General features: G+C 40.9%; 1 protein-coding gene across 1 annotated transcript in view; it reads left to right on the top strand.

The window, feature by feature from the left end:
• The window catches only part of TCERG1L (transcription elongation regulator 1 like), a 326,897-nt gene extending 310,346 nt beyond the window's left edge, over nt 1-16,551 (top strand). The window contains exons 12-13 of the mRNA XM_069753902.1: nt 8,733-8,851; nt 13,738-16,551. Coding sequence (XP_069610003.1) covers nt 8,733-8,851; nt 13,738-13,894 — 276 coding nt within the window. The 3' untranslated portion in view covers nt 13,895-16,551. The remainder of the gene's footprint in view (nt 1-8,732; nt 8,852-13,737) is intronic.
• Nucleotides 16,552-18,575: the final 2,024 nt, after the last annotated feature.

Consider the following 18,575-nt stretch of genomic DNA (forward strand, 5'->3'; position numbering starts at 1 on the left):
AATACACGTGCAGAACGTGTGCAAACAGATAAAGCTGCACCAATACGGGACATCTGGACAATGCTGAACAGTAATCTGGAGAGAGCCTACAAGCCATATCATTGTATCACCGTCGACGAGCAATTATTTCCATTTAGAGGTCATACTAAATTTACCCAGTATATACCTTCAAAACCAGCTAAATATGGCATAAAGATTTTCTGGGCTTGTGACTCATCAAATGCCTACCCTTTACAAGGTCAGCTCTACACTGGGAAACCAACTGATGGTCCTCGACAAGTAAACATTGGAGAACGAACAGTATTGGACCTAGTGAGCTCGTATAAAGGCTCTGGAAGAAATGTCACCACCGATAACTTCTTTACAACCATGGAACTAGCTAAGGTATTGAACTCCTGGAACATGACACTAGTTGGTACAGTGAGAAAAAACAAAAGGTTCCTACCTAACAACATGCAGCCTGCCAAAGAAAGGCCTGTATACTCGACAAATTTTGCCTACAATCATGATGCAACAGTCTGTTCATATGTACCAAAGAAGAACAAATCAGTCGTGCTTCTATCATCTATGCACATGACGGGAGAAGTTGAAGAGACACTAGCAGCCAAGCCAGAGATAATAAAATACTACAACATAACAAAAGGTGGCGTTGATGTTATGGATAAAATGTTGGGAGAGTACACTGTGAAACGACGAACATCACGTTGGACTTTGGCATTTTTCTACAATATGATTGATGTCAGTGGGTTAGCATCCTACATCATCTACAGAGAACACAATCCAAGCTTCAGGGCAAAGGATCAACGAAGAAAGTTCCTGAAAGATCTCGCAAATCAGCTGTGTATGATTGCAATTGAAGATCGTAGTACAAACAAAATGATAATGAGAAACCATTTTCTTCGAGGTGCAGTAGAAATGGTGCTTGGACGATGCATTGTGGTAGCATCGCAGCCAGCAGCTGGCCCCAAAATACCTCATGGTAGTCGTGGACCCTCCCCTGTTGTTGGTAGTTGCTATGTCTGCAGAGACCTGAGGCGAAAACAACGCAAGACTAGAAAGTCTTGTGTGGTTTGTGTGAAACCCATTTGCGATGAACACTCTGTAGCAAAGCCAACATGCATTACTTGCAAAGAAAATCAATAAAAAAAAGTTTCTTACATTTTCTTTTATAATGTAAATGAACAGTTTTTTACTTGTTTATAATAGTTAAATAGCATTATCATTAAAAAAAAATTTATGCTTTTTCCCTTGCATTATCTTCATTCAAAATATATGAGGTACATTTGTACCTATGCAGCTTGTTATGGATGCAAAAAGATCTCGACCCCTTATCTCGGAAGCGGGTGGAGATATTTTATTGAAATTTGGCCAATATATTCTGGACCAAAAATGTAGAGATGTCACGAAATTTCAGCCCTCTACGTCTTTTCAAAAAAAAGTTATTGCAATTTTAAAACGGAATAGTTACAATTGTACCTATTCAGCCGGATAAGGGTTAACTCCGCCTGATGCTGCTATCCTTGCTCCTTGTCAATGTTTCAGTGTTGGATCTGAGCTTCTCCTGATTGTTCCTGTGACCTGCTGCTCTGTATAGCTAAGTGCTTTTTGCTTTTTTGTTGCTTTTTTTCTGTCCAGCTTGTCTTTTGTTTTGCTGGAAGCTCTGAGACGCAAAGGGTGTACCGCCGTGCCGTTAGTTCGGCACGGTGGGGTTTTTTTGCCCCCTTTGCGTGGATTTGCTTTAGGGTTTTTTGTAGACGGCAAAGTTCGCTTTACTGTCCTCGCTCTGTCCTAGAATATCGGGCCCCACTTTGCTGAATCTATTTCATCCCTACGTTTTGTCTTTTCATCTTACTCACAGTCATTATATGTGGGGGGCTGCCTTTTCCTTTGGGGAATTTCTCTGGGGCAAGTCAGGCCTATTTTTCTATCTTCAGGCTAGCTAGTTTCTTAGGCTGTGCCGAGTTGCCTAGGTAGTTGTTAGGCGCAATCCACAGCCGCTTTTAGTTGTGTTTAGGATAGGATCAGGTGTGCAGTCTACAGAGTTTCCACGTCTCAGAGCTCGTTCTTGTATTTTTGGGTATTTGTCAGATCACTGTGTGCGCTCTGATCGCTAAGCACACTGTGTTTCTGGATTGCCTTCATAACACCTGTCATTAGCAAACATAACAGTACAAGGAGCCAAACTAATGATTCTCAATAGAGGGAAAGAAAAAGTTCTGACATCATTTTTTTTTTTTCTGCTCTGTGTTCACTTTTTTTTTTCCCCTAGACATTTGGGTGATTCTGGACACAGGTGTGGACATGGATATTCAGGGTCTGTGCTCTTCAATGGATAATCTCGTTATAAATGTACAAAAAATTCAAGATACTATTGATCAGAAATCTATGTTAGAACCAAGAATTCCTATTCCTGATTTGTTTTTTGGAGATAGAACTAAGTTTCTAAGTTTCAAAAATAATTGTAAGCTATTTCTGGCCTTGAAACCTCATTCTTCTGGTAATCCTATTCAACAGGTTTTGATTATTATTTCTTTTTTGCGCGGCGACCCTCAAGACTGGGCATTTTCTCTTGCGCCAGGAGACCCTGCATTGAGTAGTGTCGATGCGTTTTTCCTGGCGCTCGGATTGCTGTACGATGAGCCTAATTCAGTGGATCAGGCTGAGAAAAATTTGCTGGCTTTGTGCCAGGGTCAGGATGATATAGAAGTATATTGTCAGAAATTTAGGAAATGGTCAGTACTCACTCGAGGGGTTCAAGAGATGCCTGGATGTCTTCCTGGAGCAGAACAATATTGTATCATACAATTATTAGGTTCTGTAGAAGGACGTAGATCTGGGTATTTATTATGATGGAATATAGGCTGAACTGGATGGACAAATGTCTTTTTTCGGCCTTACTAACTATGTTACTATGTTACTATGTCACTCAGTGGAATGAATCTGCGCTGGCAGCTTTGTTCAGAAAGGGTCTCTCTGAGGCTCTTAAGGATGTCATGGTGGGATTTCCTATGCCTGCTGGTTTGAATGAGTCTTTGTCTTTGGCCATTCAGATCGGTCGACGCTTGCGCGAGCGTAAATCTGTGCACCATTTGGCGGTACTGCCTGAGGTTAAACCTGAGCCTATGCAGTGCGATAGGACTATGACTAGAGTTGAACGGCAGGAATACAGACGTCTGAATGGTCTGTGTTTCTACTGTGGTGATTCCACTCATGCTATTTCTGATTGTCCTAAGCGCACTAAGCGGTCCGCTAGGTCTGCCGTCATTGGTACTGTACAGTCCAAATTCCTTCTGTCCATTACCTTGATATGCTCTTTGTCGTCGTTTTCTGTCATGGCGTTTGTGGATTCGGGCGCTGCCCTGAATCTGATGGATTTGGATTATGCTAAACGTTGTGGGTTTTTCTTGGAGCCTTTGCGGTGTCCTATTCCATTGAGAGGAATTGATGCTACACCTTTGGCCAAGAATAAACCTCAATACTGGGCCCAGCTGACCATGTGCATGGCTCCTGCACATCAGGAAGTTATTCGCTTTCTGGTGTTGCATAATCTGCATGATGTGGTCGTGTTGGGGTTGCCATGGCTACAAACCCATAATCCAGTATTGGATTGGAATTCCATGTCGGTATCCAGCTGGGGTTGTCAGGGGGTACATGGTGATGTTCCATTTTTGTCGATTTCGTCATCCACCCCTTCTGAGGTCCCAGAGTTCTTGTCTGATTATCAGGATGTATTTGAAGAGCCCAAGTCCGATGCTCTACCTCCGCATAGGGATTGTGATTGTGCTATCAATTTGATTCCTGGTAGTAAATTCCCTAAAGGTCGATTATTTAATTTATCCGTGCCCGAACATGCCGCTATGCGCAGTTATGTGAAGGAATCCCTGGAGAAGGGACATATTCGCCCATCGTCATCACCACTGGGAGCAGGGTTCTTCTTTGTAGCCAAGAAGGATGGTTCGCTGAGACCGTGTATTGATTACCGCCTTCTTAATAAGATCACTGTTAAATTTCAGTATCCCTTGCCATTGTTATCTGACTTGTTTGCTCGGATTAAGGGGGCTAGTTGGTTCACTAAGATAGATCTTCGTGGTGCGTATAATCTGGTGAGAATCAGGCAAGGAGATGAATGGAAAACTGCATTCAATACGCCCGAGGGTCATTTTGAGTATCTAGTGATGCCGTTCGGACTTGCCAATGCTCCATCTGTGTTTCAGTCTTTTATGCATGACATCTTCCGTGAGTATCTGGATAAATTCCTGATTGTTTACTTGGATGACATTTTGATCTTCTCAGATGATTGGGAGTCTCATGTGAAGCAGGTCAGAATGGTTTTTCAGGTCCTGCGTGCTAACTCTTTGTTTGTGAAGGGATCAAAGTGTCTCTTCGGTGTGCAGAAAGTTTCATTTTTGGGGTTCATCTTTACCCCTTCTACTATCGAGATGGATCCAGTTAAGGTCCAAGCCATCCAGGATTGGATTCAGCCGACATCTCTGAAAAGTCTGCAAAAGTTCCTGGGCTTTGCTAATTTTTATCGTCGCTTCATCTGTAATTTTTCTAGCATTGCCAAACCATTGACCGATTTGACCAAGAAGGGTGCTGATTTGGTTAATTGGTCTTCTGCTGCTGTGGAAGCTTTTCAGGAGTTGAAGCGTCGTTTTTGTTCTGCCCCTGTGTTGTGTCAGCCAGATGTTTCTCTTCCGTTCCAGGTCGAGGTTGATGCTTCTGAGATTGGAGCAGGGGCGGTTTTGTCACAGAGAGGTTCTGATTGCTCAGTGATGAAACCATGTGCTTTCTTTTCCAGGAAGTTTTCGCCCGCTGAGCGTAATTATGATGTGGGCAATCGAGAGTTGCTGGCCATGAAGTGGGCATTCGAGGAGTGGCGTCATTGGCTTGAAGGAGCTAAGCATCGCGTGGTGGTATTGACTGATCATAAGAACTTGACTTATCTCGAGTCTGCCAAGTGCTTGAATCCTAGACAGGCCCGTTGGTCGTTATTTTTTGTCCGCTTCGACTTTGTGATTTCGTACCTTCCGGGCTCTAAAAATGTGAAGGCGGATGCTCTGTCTAGGAGTTTTGTGCCCGACTCTCCGGGTTTATCTGAGCCAGCGAGTATCCTCAAGGAAGGAGTCATTGTGTCTGCCATCTCCCCTGATTTGCGGCGGGTGCTGCAAAAATTTCAGGCGAATAAACCTGATCGTTGTCCAGCAGAGAAACTGTTCGTCCCTGATAGGTGGACTAATATACTTATCTCTGAACTTCATTGTTCGGTGTTGGCTGGTCATCCTGGAATCTTTGGTACCAGAGAGTTAGTGGCTAGATCCTTCTGGTGGCCATCTCTGTCACGGGATGTACGTACTTTTGTGCAGTCCTGTGGGATTTGTGCTAGGGCTAAGCCCTGCTGTTCTCGTGCCAGTGGGTTGCTTTTGCCCTTGCCGGTCCCAAAGAGGCCTTGGACACATATTTCGATGGATTTCATTTCTGACCTTCCCGTTTCTCAAAAGATGTCAGTCATTTGGGTGGTCTGTGATCGCTTTTCTAAAATGGTCCATCTGGTGCCCTTGGCTAAATTGCCTTCCTCCTCTGATTTGGTACCTTTGTTCTTTCAGCATGTGGTTCGGTTGCATGGCATTCCTGAGAATATTGTTTCTGACAGAGGTTCCCAGTTTGTTTCAAGGTTTTGGCGAGCCTTTTGTGGTAGGATGGGCATTGTTCCTATCCTTTTCCTCGGCTTTCCATCCTCAGACTAATGGCCAGACCGAACGAACCAATCAGACCTTGGAAACATATCTGAGATGCTTTGTTTCTGCTGATCAGGATGACTGGGTGTCCTTTTTGCCTTTGGCTGAGTTCGCCCTTAATAATCGGGCCAGCTCGGCTACTTTGGTTTCGCCGTTTTTCTGCAACTCTGGGTTCCATCCTCGTTTCTCTTCAGGGCAGGTTGAGTCTTCGGACTGTCCTGGTGTGGATACTGTGGTGGACAGGTTGCAGCAGATTTGGACTCATGTAGTGGACAATTTGACCTTGTCCCAGGAGAAGGCTCAACGTTTTGCTAATCGCAGACGCTGTGTGGGTCCCCGACTTCGTGTTGGGGATTTGGTTTGGTTATCTTCTCGTCATATTCCTATGAAGGTTTCCTCTCCTAAATTTAAACCTCGTTTTATTGGTCCGTATAGGATTTCTGAGGTTCTCAATCCTGTGTCTTTTCGTTTAACCCTCCCAGACTCCTTTTCCATACATAATGTATTCCATAGGTCGTTGTTGCGGAGATACGTGGCACCTATGGTTCCATCTGTTGAGCCTCCTGCCCCGGTTTTGGTGGAGGGGGAATTGGAGTATATTGTGGAGAAGATTTTGGATTCTCGTGTTTCTAGACGGAAACTCCAGTATCTGGTTAAATGGAAGGGTTATGCTCAGGAAGATAATTCCTGGGTTTTTGCCTCTGATGTTCATGCTTCCGATCTTGTTCGTGCCTTTCATGCGGCTCATCCTGGTCGGCCTGGGGGCTCTGGTGAGGGTTCGGTGACCCCTCCTCAAGGGGGGGTACTGTTGTGAATTCTGTGGCTGAATTCACTCCTGTGGTCACAAGTGGTACTGCAGCTTCTGAGCTTCCTCCCTCAGGTGTTCTGGTGAGCTCGTTAACTGCTTCATTACTTAACCCCGCCTGATGCTGCTATCCTTGCTCCTTGTCAATGTTTCAGTGTTGGATCTGAGCTTCTCCTGATTGTTCCTGTGACCTGCTGCTCTGTATAGCTAAGTGCTTTTTGCTTTTTTGTTGCTTTTTTTCTGTCCAGCTTGTCTTTTGTTTTGCTGGAAGCTCTGAGACGCAAAGGGTGTACCGCCGTGCCGTTAGTTCGGCACGGTGGTTTTTTTTTGCCCCCTTTGCGTGGTTTTGCTTTAGGGTTTTTTGTAGACGGCAAAGTTCGCTTTACTGTCCTCGCTCTGTCCTAGAATATCGGGCCCCACTTTGCTGAATCTATTTCATCCCTACGTTTTGTCTTTTCATCTTACTCACAGTCATTATATGTGGGGGGCTGCCTTTTCCTTTGGGGAATTTCTCTGGGGCAAGTCAGGCCTATTTTTCTATCTTCAGGCTAGCTAGTTTCTTAGGCTGTGCCGAGTTGCCTAGGTAGTTGTTAGGGGCAATCCACAGCCGCTTTTAGTTGTGTTTAGGATAGGATCAGGTGTGCAGTCTACAGAGTTTCCACGTCTCAGAGCTCGTTCTTGTATTTTTGGGTATTTGTCAGATCACTGTGTGCGCTCTGATCGCTAAGCACACTGTGTTTCTGGATTGCCTTCATAACACCTGTCATTAGCAAACATAACAGATGCGCTGGTAATCTGACAAATTTGAAATTACCGCAAACAGTGGGCAACAATTACCAATTCTAGATGTGCCATGCCAATAGAATCCTACCCAAAAAACTAAATTATGTCATAAATTGTAAGTGTATTTCAACAAAATATTAGTTTAAGGTTGTGCATTTTTACGCAATCACCTTATGTTAGTTAGTTCTTTATTTTTATTTTTCTGCCTGAAAAGATTTCAGTTTATTTTTCAATTGACTTGTACAGATAATGAGTGACATTAAAGGTGGAAAAAATTCTGAAATACTTATTCTTGGTACGATTTCTTAACATGACAAAACCTGGCACACTAACAGGGGTGTGTGATTAGTTAATAAAATCAGAAAGAAAGTGGCAATAAATATGACTAGACTTCTTGATGTCACCTTTTCAAGATTACCAGATTGTGTTTTTTTACAGGTTTGACATTGACACAAAAAGTGAGAATATAGATGTAGGGGAGTAAAAATGTTTCTACAGATTTAGCACCTGCCAACATGAAAGTGCACGTGAAGCACCCAATTCTATTTTGTAACAACATGCCACTTTTAGTTTATTTTTTTAAGATGATTTACAAATAACTTTTTAGATCTTATTTTAATCTTATTGATTACACTGGTGTATGCAGTGATAGCAGCAAAGATTGTAAAGTGATTGTAAGTGGACGTGTACATATTCTGTAATAAATAGAGGTTGGGTCCTCACAATCATTTTTCCAGGTGTGCCATAAGAACCTAATTCAACAATGCTACTATGCCCCAGGGGTTTTGCTACTCAAGTTAAAATGTAGATAAGATCCATTTTCCCTAAATTCGTTTTGGCCAGATTTGTTCAATTTGGCCAGAATATTTGATTTGATTTAATCCAAATAAAAGAAAATTGTTCCGAAATGAATGAAGCGTAATTGGCATAATAAAATCTTATTTCTACAGACCCTAAAACTTAATGAATAACTTTAAAAAAATATTAAAATACATTATATTCATATTATATTCATCTGTCCAGGCCCTCACCTATCGTTATCTCATCTATGCCTCTGCTTGTCCTCAGTGTCCATCTTCGGTTCTTCTGGCACTCTCTTGAGGTTCTAAGACCAGTAATTGGTCTCACACAGTCACATAGTGATGAAGCCCCCATCATTGACGTCAATGACATATGCCAACCCCATGTCACACTGTTAATGACATGCGTTGCCACCAGTGATGAGCGAGTATACTCGTTGCTCAGGTTTTCCCGAGCACGCTCACATTGTCTCCGAGTATTTGTTAGTGCTCAGAGATTTAGTTATCATCGCCTCAGTTGCATGATTTATGGCTGCTAGACAGGCTGAGTACATGTGGGAATTCAAATATTGTCCTGATATAACATATAAATGGCTTCCCTTTTAGGTGTTCGATCAGTTTGTAAAAACTCGAATTAAAGAAGAATATAAAGAAAAGAGAAGTAAATTAATGCTTGCCAAAGAAGAATTTAAAAAGCTTCTAGAAGAATCGAAATTGTCTCCAAGGTATTACTAACACCTCTAATAAGTCAATTGGACATGATTTAATAGTGTTGGTCATTATGTATTGTTCTACTATATTAAGATTTACCATTAAATGGGCATTATATAATATATGGTATGAAAGACAGCAATAATATATTACTTGCGACACTCGCTATAAAGAGCACCTGTGGCTGTAGATGGCTCGGTACATCTGTGCATTATATGTACAGACCATTGATTTAATTTGACCTGACTCTTTTCTTCGGTGGGGCTGCTGCAAGATTACTTGAGAAAATTTAGGAGTATCCAATTTTTTTCTGAAAATCTCATTAAAGGGGTATTCTCATCTTAGACTGGATATGCCATGAAGGTCTAACAGATTAAAGGGAACCTGTCACTTGAAAAAACACTATTGTTCTGATCCATCCTCATGCCGGCACCGAGAGCTTCGCTGCCAGGAGGAAATTAACTTTATTTCTTCCGGCAAGGAGGATGGCGACGATGCTGGTTCAGTCAATGCTCAGTGTATAGAATATGATGACTCTATCCTCACCCCAGCACTGAAAGACAGTTGGCGCTAATGCTGAGCTGCTGTCAGTCAATGCTGAGGGCGAGGTTACAGCCACTGCTCTCTATATGCAGAGCAGCTACTAAGCCAAAAGTGCTGACAGAAGGACTAGAGTTAATCTCCTCACCGGAGCGGGGCGCTCAGAATACTATTAAATTACAGATTAATAGTGTTTTTTCACTTGACAGGTTCCCTTTAATTCCAACCTCTGAGATCAGCATTTGTCTTGACATAGGGGCTCTGCCTTGGGTTGCATTGTATAGAGAGATAGCTAATCTTTACCCTGGGTGAAGAAACCTATCTATATCCATTATTTAAAACATATTGACGTTTTTCTCTTGTTTCGGCCTATATTCAGCCATAAAACACTTATAGGAGATGAATAAAAAAAGACAGAATTTTGCATAACTCCAAAAGGATGGCGTCAATTTTAGCAGGTTGCAAACTAGACAATTGACTCTTACTCCCATTTTCTAAAAGCCCTTAGTGAGCTGGATCATTTGGCTCTGCTCACCAAAAAAGTCAGCTCTTTTGGATCTTAAATAAATTCCTATTAAATAGGTGTTCACAAGACGGTGAACATAATATTAATGATAAAATCACCACAGTGTAGAGCATCCATAATGGGTATATTAGTCGCAACTGGAAGCCAAACACAATGTACCCAGAGAGAGAGCAATATAAAAAATGCAAGTGGCTCAATGGTGTGCCGGCTCCCATCATTTACAGAAGGAAGCTGACTTTTTGTGCCAGATATTTTGACAGTACAATATTGCCAGAGTGAATATTATTTTGGCACGGCAAGGAGGTATTGTTTGGATTGCATTTACATCTAAGCAAAAGGGGGTGGCCATACCTTTCCTATTGCCCAGAATTAGATTTTCTGTAAATAGTTCAATTATAATAATAATATAAATAATAATAATTTTTATTTATATAGCGCCAACATATTCCGCAGCGCTTTACAAATTATAGAGGGGACTTGTACAGACAATAGACATTACAGCATAACAGAAATCACAGTTCAAAATAGATACCAAGAGGAGTGAGGGCCCTGCTCGCAAGCTTACAAACTATGGGGAAAAGGGGAGACACGAGAGGTGGATGGTAACAATTGCTTTAGTTATTCGGACCAGCTATAGTGTAAGGCTCAGGTGTTCATGTAAAGCTGCATGAACCAGTTACCTGCCTAAGTATGTAACAGTACAGACACAGAGGGCTAATACTGCATAAAGTGTATGAGAACATGATGCGAGGAACCTTTTTTTTTATTTTTTTTTTTTATTATAAATAGGCCACACAGGGATCGTTAGGTTAATGCATTGAGGCGGTAGGCCAGTCTGAACAAATGAGTTTTTAGGGCACGCTTAAAACTGTGGGGATTGGGGATTAATCGTATTAACCTAGGTAGTGCATTCCAAAGAATCGGCGCAGCATGTGTAAAGTCTTGGAGACGGGAGTGGGAGGTTCTGATTATTGAGGATGCTAACCTGAGGTCATTAGCGGAGCGGAGGGCACGGGTAGGGTGGTAGACTGATACCAGGGAGGAGATTTGGGTGGTGCTGAGCCATGGAGTGCTTTGTGGATGAGGGTAGTAGTTTTGTACTGGATTCTGGAGTGGATGGGTAGCCAGTGTAATGACTGGCACAGGGTAGAGGCATCGGTGTAACGGTTGGTGAGGAATATGATCCTGGCTGCAGCATTCAGGACAGATTGGAGCGGGGAGAGTTTTGCAAGAGGGAGGCCGATTAGTAGAGAGTTACAATAGTCCAGACGAGAATGAATAAGTGAAACAGTCAGAGTTTTTGCAGAGTCGAAAGTAAGAAAAGGGCGAATTCTAGAATTCAATTAATTAAAAGAGGCTATATAAGGTTTTTTAATCAGGAGCGCACCGCTTCTCTGACTCCAGGTTTCCTGCTTGCCAGGGAGAGGTGTGCTCTTGAAGATTGACGGTTCAAAACAGAGTTTTCAGTCTCCTCTTTAATATGTTCTTTCATTGTGACTAGGCATAGCAATTTTGTCTGTGCGGCTTTAGAGAAGCACAAGGTCACTGACCTTGGCCAGATCCTGTGATCATGCAGACTTCAGAATGGCGACTTCAAGCCATAAAGCAAAAGGCTTTGAAGCACACGCTCCTTGTTTAAGAAACCGACCAACTCAAACATACTGCAGAAGTTGCCGGATACCTTGGCAAAGAGCAGTACACTATAAAATTAAATGTTCCTGCACTCTTGAGAACAGAGAGGATTTTACTAAGAAATAAATTGTAAAGTCATTTTTTTTACAAGCATTTTGCAATTTTTACACATTTATGAAGGTGAAACAACCTCTTCAGAGCAGTTTAAAGCAACTTACTTTAACTATTTTAAGTTTTCATTATCGCCGTTCATTAAATTGTAAAATTTCATAAAGTGAACATTACACAATTTAAAGATTGAACATTTCTCTAATTATTGTAATTACATTTTAAAGAGTAACTAAACTTTTTTTTTTAATTTAATTATCCTCCACGAATTGTAAGTTTATGAATTTTTATAACATACTTCATTACTTTAACTCACTTACGTCTCTGTCACACACGATGGAATGGTGGTCTTACAATGCCCAGTTCACACTCCTTTATAAGCTCTTTGCTACTGAAGCTTAGCAAGATTCACATACTATATTGAAAAAGTGTATGACCTGGAATTTCTCCTGTTTGACTGTAAATGAGCACCAATCGATTTGCATACTTATGATAGGCACTCAATGTTATACTGAAATCAGTTTCAGATTTCTACTTTCTGCTGTTATCAAGATAAAGGGGATGTCCACCACTCGGACCACTGCCGGAACTCGGTAATATAGTCCTCACGTTGCGGCCACCCGGTGTCAGGTTAATGATCTTTGCCTCCGCGACCTAGATTCAGTGAGGTTCATTGTAGATTAGCCCCAAGGCGTCAAAAAAATCATCAACAGATAACCATTAGGAGGCATGGGGGGGAGCAAAGAAAATGCCCAAGCCTAAGGACTCTCTCCCAGTGAGGACATGATTATTCCATCCACTGGAACTCATTCCCTATGACTGGGGTCTCAGGGTAAAAAAATAGCCTACAGCTCTCCCTAAACTGTTCTTTCTCCCCTGAAAATTTATCAGGACGGACCAATACTGGTTGGGGAGAAAACAAACTACACGTAAGAGGATACTGATATCCCAGCCACTGCCGGCATTGGAGAGCTATGGGAAGTTTTCATCCAACTAATTATCTCACCCTGCAACTGATATTGCAATGATTCAAGACTCTGGTATTTCTTGGCCAGATCCTGAATTATCTGTGTCACCTGGTCACAGAGCATGTGAACAGGATCCATACTGGTGAAAAAGATAAATGTATAGGCCAACTGTAATGTGATGCTACTCACTACTCATGTACAAGGACTGGGTAGTCAAAAAGTCCAAGGTCAAAAGCCAGAAGGCTATGTCATAGACAAAAGGGTGAGACAAAGGCATAATCAGGCAACAGTCCGAGGTCAAAATTCAAAAAAGGTAACAGATCGCAACAAAAGGGTTAGGCAAACCAGATGGTTAAGATAAATCCAAAGTCGAGAAGCAAAAATCAGAATACAAGATTAGGAGCACAGAACAAACACACACACACCTCTTGAACAACGCTACAATAGCCAGTAATCTAAGGCAGAGAGTTGGCTAAATAGCCAGGTATATACTATTAAGGAGACACATGTATGAAGCACTGGCACACCCTGGTCCTGATTGGACGGCGAAACTGGCACTCAAGACACTGACAGCTCAGCATGCCCCAGCATCGGATTGGATGGCTGAGCTTTCAATCATCCTACTGACTGCTTAGCATGCCTCTCTCTTAGATTGGAAGAAAGAAATGTCATCACTTATATATCAATGGATTATCAACATCCACCAATCCTCAGAATGAAAGAGGTGGAGCACTAGTTCAGGACTGTGACTTTATTTATTGCCTAATATCACTACCCAGGATGTGCTGGTCAGGGAACTGGAACAAAGTTCTATTCATGAACTATTTTTGCAGTTCCTGACTCAAAGGTTGAACAGAAGCAACAAAAGGAACCAAATAAAGGGACCTCAAAAAGTTTGCTTTCAGGATCACCCCAGATGATGAAAGCCAGACCTCCATCAATCGTAACATTGTGACACATATTAAGAGTATGCAATATGATAACAGAATACTTTATATCAATTTAATTTTACAATTTGTATTTTTTTTTAAATTTTAACTAATGATAACTTGATAAAAGCATATTACTCAAACAATGTATTTTTCTTATTCTTATTAATAATAATATCCTATATTGTTCTCATTAGGACCACTTTTAAGGAATTTGCAGAGAAACACGGAAGAGACCAACGTTTTCGTGTTGTCCAGAAAAAGAAAGACCAAGAACATTTTTTCAATCAGTTTATCAATCTGCTTAAAAAAAGGGACAAAGAAAACAGAATGAGATTACGAAAAATGAGATAAAATTAAACAAAAATCCCACAAGCGTGCAATAAGCATTTTTTTCCCCCCTATGCTGTAACTGCTGCAAGAAGAAGGGAAAGTTTCCTCTATAAATTATCAAATAGAAGAAATCCATTGAGGAGATTATGTCCTGAAGCCTTAATCAGGCTTGGTGTATTAAGAATATCTCTGAAGGAAAAAAAAAAAAAACACAAAATATAAAGTTCTCATAGAAATAATGTTTCATATTGAAGCTATTTTTTTACAATGTTCAGTTTAATGTGTTTCTATTTTCCATTATAATCTGAAGTTGCTTCAATTATGCAAATTATCGGTTAGATGCACAATGTACAAGAAGTAAATTAAGTGATAATAAAAGCTAATTCTATTAAAATGTTAGAACACAACCACTTTTCCATTCTTGTTGAAAGCACAGTCCCCTTAAACCAGTAATAATTGTGTACTGGGAAAAAACAATGCTTTATCCATGACCTTATGCCATTGTCTGAGTGGTTATAAACTATGGTTAAAAATATTTGTGAAGTGTGAGCAATCCCAAATTATGTTGGTGTCTAAAAAAATTATAATTTTTATTTTGCTGCGAGGGACACACATGCTATAAGTAGCTTGTTCATAGAAGTCACCACAACGGCGTCATTTTTTTTAAAGCCATCCGATGTATATGTTTTGTTCTTTTTATTGTGCGCTGTCAGTATGCATGGGGGTTTTCTCATCAAATTTGTATACATAAATATTTTAGGTTTTTTTTTATTAATAAATATTTTAAGAATGGTCATCTTCATGTTGTCTTAAGGTTTATTACATTCATTCTGAAACATCTCTAAATGGTCACAACTGTTTCCATAAAATTCAGATGGCTCCTTTTATGAACTCTTTTGAAGATCAACATAGTGACTAGCAAAATAACAAAATACTTTATTTAAAGAAAATTATGTTTTTTAGGAAGAAAAATTATCGCAAAGTGATTAAAGAGTAATCCATCTCTAGCAGCTGAGTCAATAATGCAGATTTCAGTAAAAGAGGGGTGTTTTGTCTCTGTCCTCCCGCTTTTCTACTTTTCAAACTGTATACAGGTATGATAGAAAGGGGGCTTTTCATTCAGAGTAAGAAAACTATAGCACAATTAAAGGCACAATATAAGTGTAGGAAGGGACGTTCCAGTACTTATAGTGCTGGTAGAATACTTTTGAAGACTAATTACTCACTGAAAGGGCTGCATTGCACGTAGTTGGACAGTAACTGTATATATCTGGAATATGAAAACTGTTCATCATTTAAGGTTGTTTAACACAGCAACCAAGGTGCATATATATTAGTATGCCTGAGGCTAAAGCTAGCCATAGATTATCCTGCAGGTGACAAAAGATCCCAAGCCCAGTGGGTTGAGCCTGACTTCCAATGAATATTCATACACTATCTAATAAAAGGTGGAATTTCTCTTTAAAGGAAATTTGTCAGCAGGTTTTGCTATGTAATCTAAGGGCGGCATCAGGATGGGGCTGAGATACTGAATTCAGCGATGTGTCAGTTATTAGGCTGTGTGGTGTTGTTTACTTACAATGAAGGTTTTATCACTAGTAGATTATCACTGCTCTGACCACACTGCACGTGAGCCCTGGTCCCGCTACGCCTCCCCCTCTAATAAGCAGTTCACTGTTGATAGACGATGCACACAGAAAACAGTAGTGTGGACAGGGGCAGCTTTCTGAGCTCTGCTACAGGTTACATCTAAAAACTCTGATTGTGTCACAACTGTTGCACACAATAAACTAAGTCATACCTTCATACATCATTGGAATCAGGGTCTCTTTTCTTACATTATGCTGCTCTTAGATGAAGTAGCAAAAACCCAATGGCAGATTCCCTTTAAAGATTAGGACTAGAGATGAGTGAATCATTTGGCAGCGAATCAAATTTATTTTGAATTTATAAAAAATTTTGAATTCACCAGATTTCCCAATTTAAAGAATTGTATTCTCCCAAATCCAGCAGAGCAAAGGCCAATTGCATGCTAATTTATTATTTTCAGGGTTAGAAAGGCAATAAAGACAATAAAATATTATACCTGGTTATGCCTATCCGTCACCTTTCACGTGTAGCCCCCTGCCCGGTCCTCCACTAACGTTCCGTGATCTTGAATTGTAGTTGGGAATATCTTCCAGCGCTGTGTTGGCCTGTCGTGGTTTTGGCCGCGTTAGGTCAAGACTGCACTGGAAGACATTCCCAAGTACATTCCAAGATTTTGGGGGAAAATCTGGAAGACTTGTCGAGAACATGTGCCAGCAGGAAAGGGGAAGAGTGGGCCTAAAACAGGTGAAAATTACATTGTATTGTTTTTTAACCCTTTTTTTGAATTTTTGACTCTTAAATATATCGAGCTTGATGGCTTGTTTCAGTGAATCTGCCCGAAAGAATCACTCATCTCTATTTAGAATTGTTTCTATTGCAAAAATGTCCATAATGTGGCCATAGAAACGCAAATAAATAATGTGTGCTTGCTTGTCTTCAAAAAATTCATAAAATTCTAAAACTAAACTTTAAGTGTACAATATTTTATCCTTATTTTATATTCTTATTACGTAAAGACTGGAGACGTGTTTACATATTGTGTACAATGTATATATCAAAATGATGCAAATAAATCAAAGTTGAGTCAATGCCTGAGTCTCGTGTTGAAATACATATAACCTTACTTTACGTACACAGTGACCAGGGGCGTAACAATCCTGCGACCATCTGTGACCGCGACTGGGCTCATGTGGGAGGTCGCACGCCGGCACCAGCACCTATTTCATCTGGATGAGCATCCTCAGATGCACGTTCAGCTGAAATGTATTGCGGTGTAAAGACCTGCCGGTTCCATGCATGGCGATACACACCACCGGTCTATCAGAGGCTGGCAGCTTACTGGCAGTGACATCATGCGCTGCCTGTGCTGGTAAAGTCAGCTGCTGGCTTCTGCACTGGCTATGGAAGAAGACGCAGCGCATTGTGGAAGCTGGAGAAGGTGAGTATACTTGTTTATATTTAAAACGTGATGAAGAAGAAGGAGGGACATTATTGCTGGAAGGGACCCAGGATGGGGACATTATACTAGGAAGAGGCTCAGTTAGGGCAACATTCTAATAGGATAGGACCCAGAATGGAGGGACACAATATTACAGGAAGGGGACAGAAAATGGACAACACTGCTGGTAGGGGCCCAGGATTGGGGATATTATACCAGGAAAAGGCCCAAGATGGAGGACTTTATACTAGGTAGGGGCTCAGGATGGAGGACATTAAACCAGGAAGGGGTACTGTTATAGGATGGAAGAGACATTATGACAGGAAAGGTTCCAAGACAGGGGACACTAATTCAGGAAGGGACCAGGAGGGGGATATTATTACCGGAAAGAGCCAGGAAGGGGAACCCTATTACTGGAAGGGACCAGGATGGGGGCATTATTACATGAGTTATACAGGATAGGGATACTATTATACAGGGGGCATATCAACATGTTTTTATTGATTTTAGAATTCAACAAGGGCCCATACATCTTTTCAACATGCACGTGGGGGCCAAGGTACAAATTTTGCACTAGGGTCCATAAAACTCATGATACGGCACTAACAGTGATGTCATATTTTTAGAAAATGATGGTATCACAACTGCGGATGACCAGAGGGGCTTTTTCTGCATTTTGTTTAGAATAAATATGATAATGGATGCTATTAATTTCTATGGGATACATTGCTGCCAAAGACAACTAATTGGGAGTAATTAAAAGACATATTGAAAAACCCTACTGTGGTTGTTCTATTAGGTTCAACTCATTTGCTTTTTTTCCAGCCTTTGTTATGTTCTACAACTCATCAAAGCTGATTAAAAACTGATGAGTACTGATTGTCTTTGGCATCAGTGTGAGTCCTATAAAAAAAATACATTTAGAGTTTTATGCTGTCTTTTTTTTCACTTAAGTTAAAGTGCTGAAGCTCTGGATCTAAACCTGACAAAGAAGAGTGACGTTTTGACACAACTGATCTTATTCTGTAAAAATGAATTTCTTCGGGTATTGCATGGCTAGAATATATTTAGAATAGGATGTACATTTAAATGTAAATTTTAGATTGTGTAATCGAACACTGGAGCTCCCACTAATCAATTCATTGGAGGGCCCAGCCATTGAACTTAAAGGGATATATGGGACTTTAAAAAAAAAAGCTGCTACCTACCTGCTTGTGGTGCCCGGTGCTGTTCTCCACTGGCACAAAGCAGTCACAGACTTCCCTGACATCACGAGTTGACCATTGGTGTCATACTGATTGACAGCTAGCTCTCCGCTGCCTAATTAGGGAAAGCCAGCTGTCAATCAGCATGAACTCAATAGTCCTGCCCTGTGAACAGGAAGAGAAACTGCTGCTCAGCTGACAGGGAGCAGCTGAATCTCCGGCAAGAGCGGTCAATGACCGGCGCCGGATAAACAGGCAGGTAGTTGCCTCTGTTAGCAACTACATGGCAGTTTTTTTTAAACTCTCGGAAATCCCCATGAAATGAGATTGCGCTGCAATAGCAGGTACAATTACTGTTAAGAGAACATCTATCTATTCTATCCTAAGCATAAGATATCAATATTCTATACTGGAAAACTCCTTTAATACAAGATAGAAGAGTGTTGCTTACACATGAGACAAACTAGTT

Source organism: Ranitomeya imitator, chromosome 2, assembly GCF_032444005.1.
Source record: "Ranitomeya imitator isolate aRanImi1 chromosome 2, aRanImi1.pri, whole genome shotgun sequence".
Lineage (NCBI taxonomy): Eukaryota > Metazoa > Chordata > Amphibia > Anura > Dendrobatidae > Ranitomeya > Ranitomeya imitator.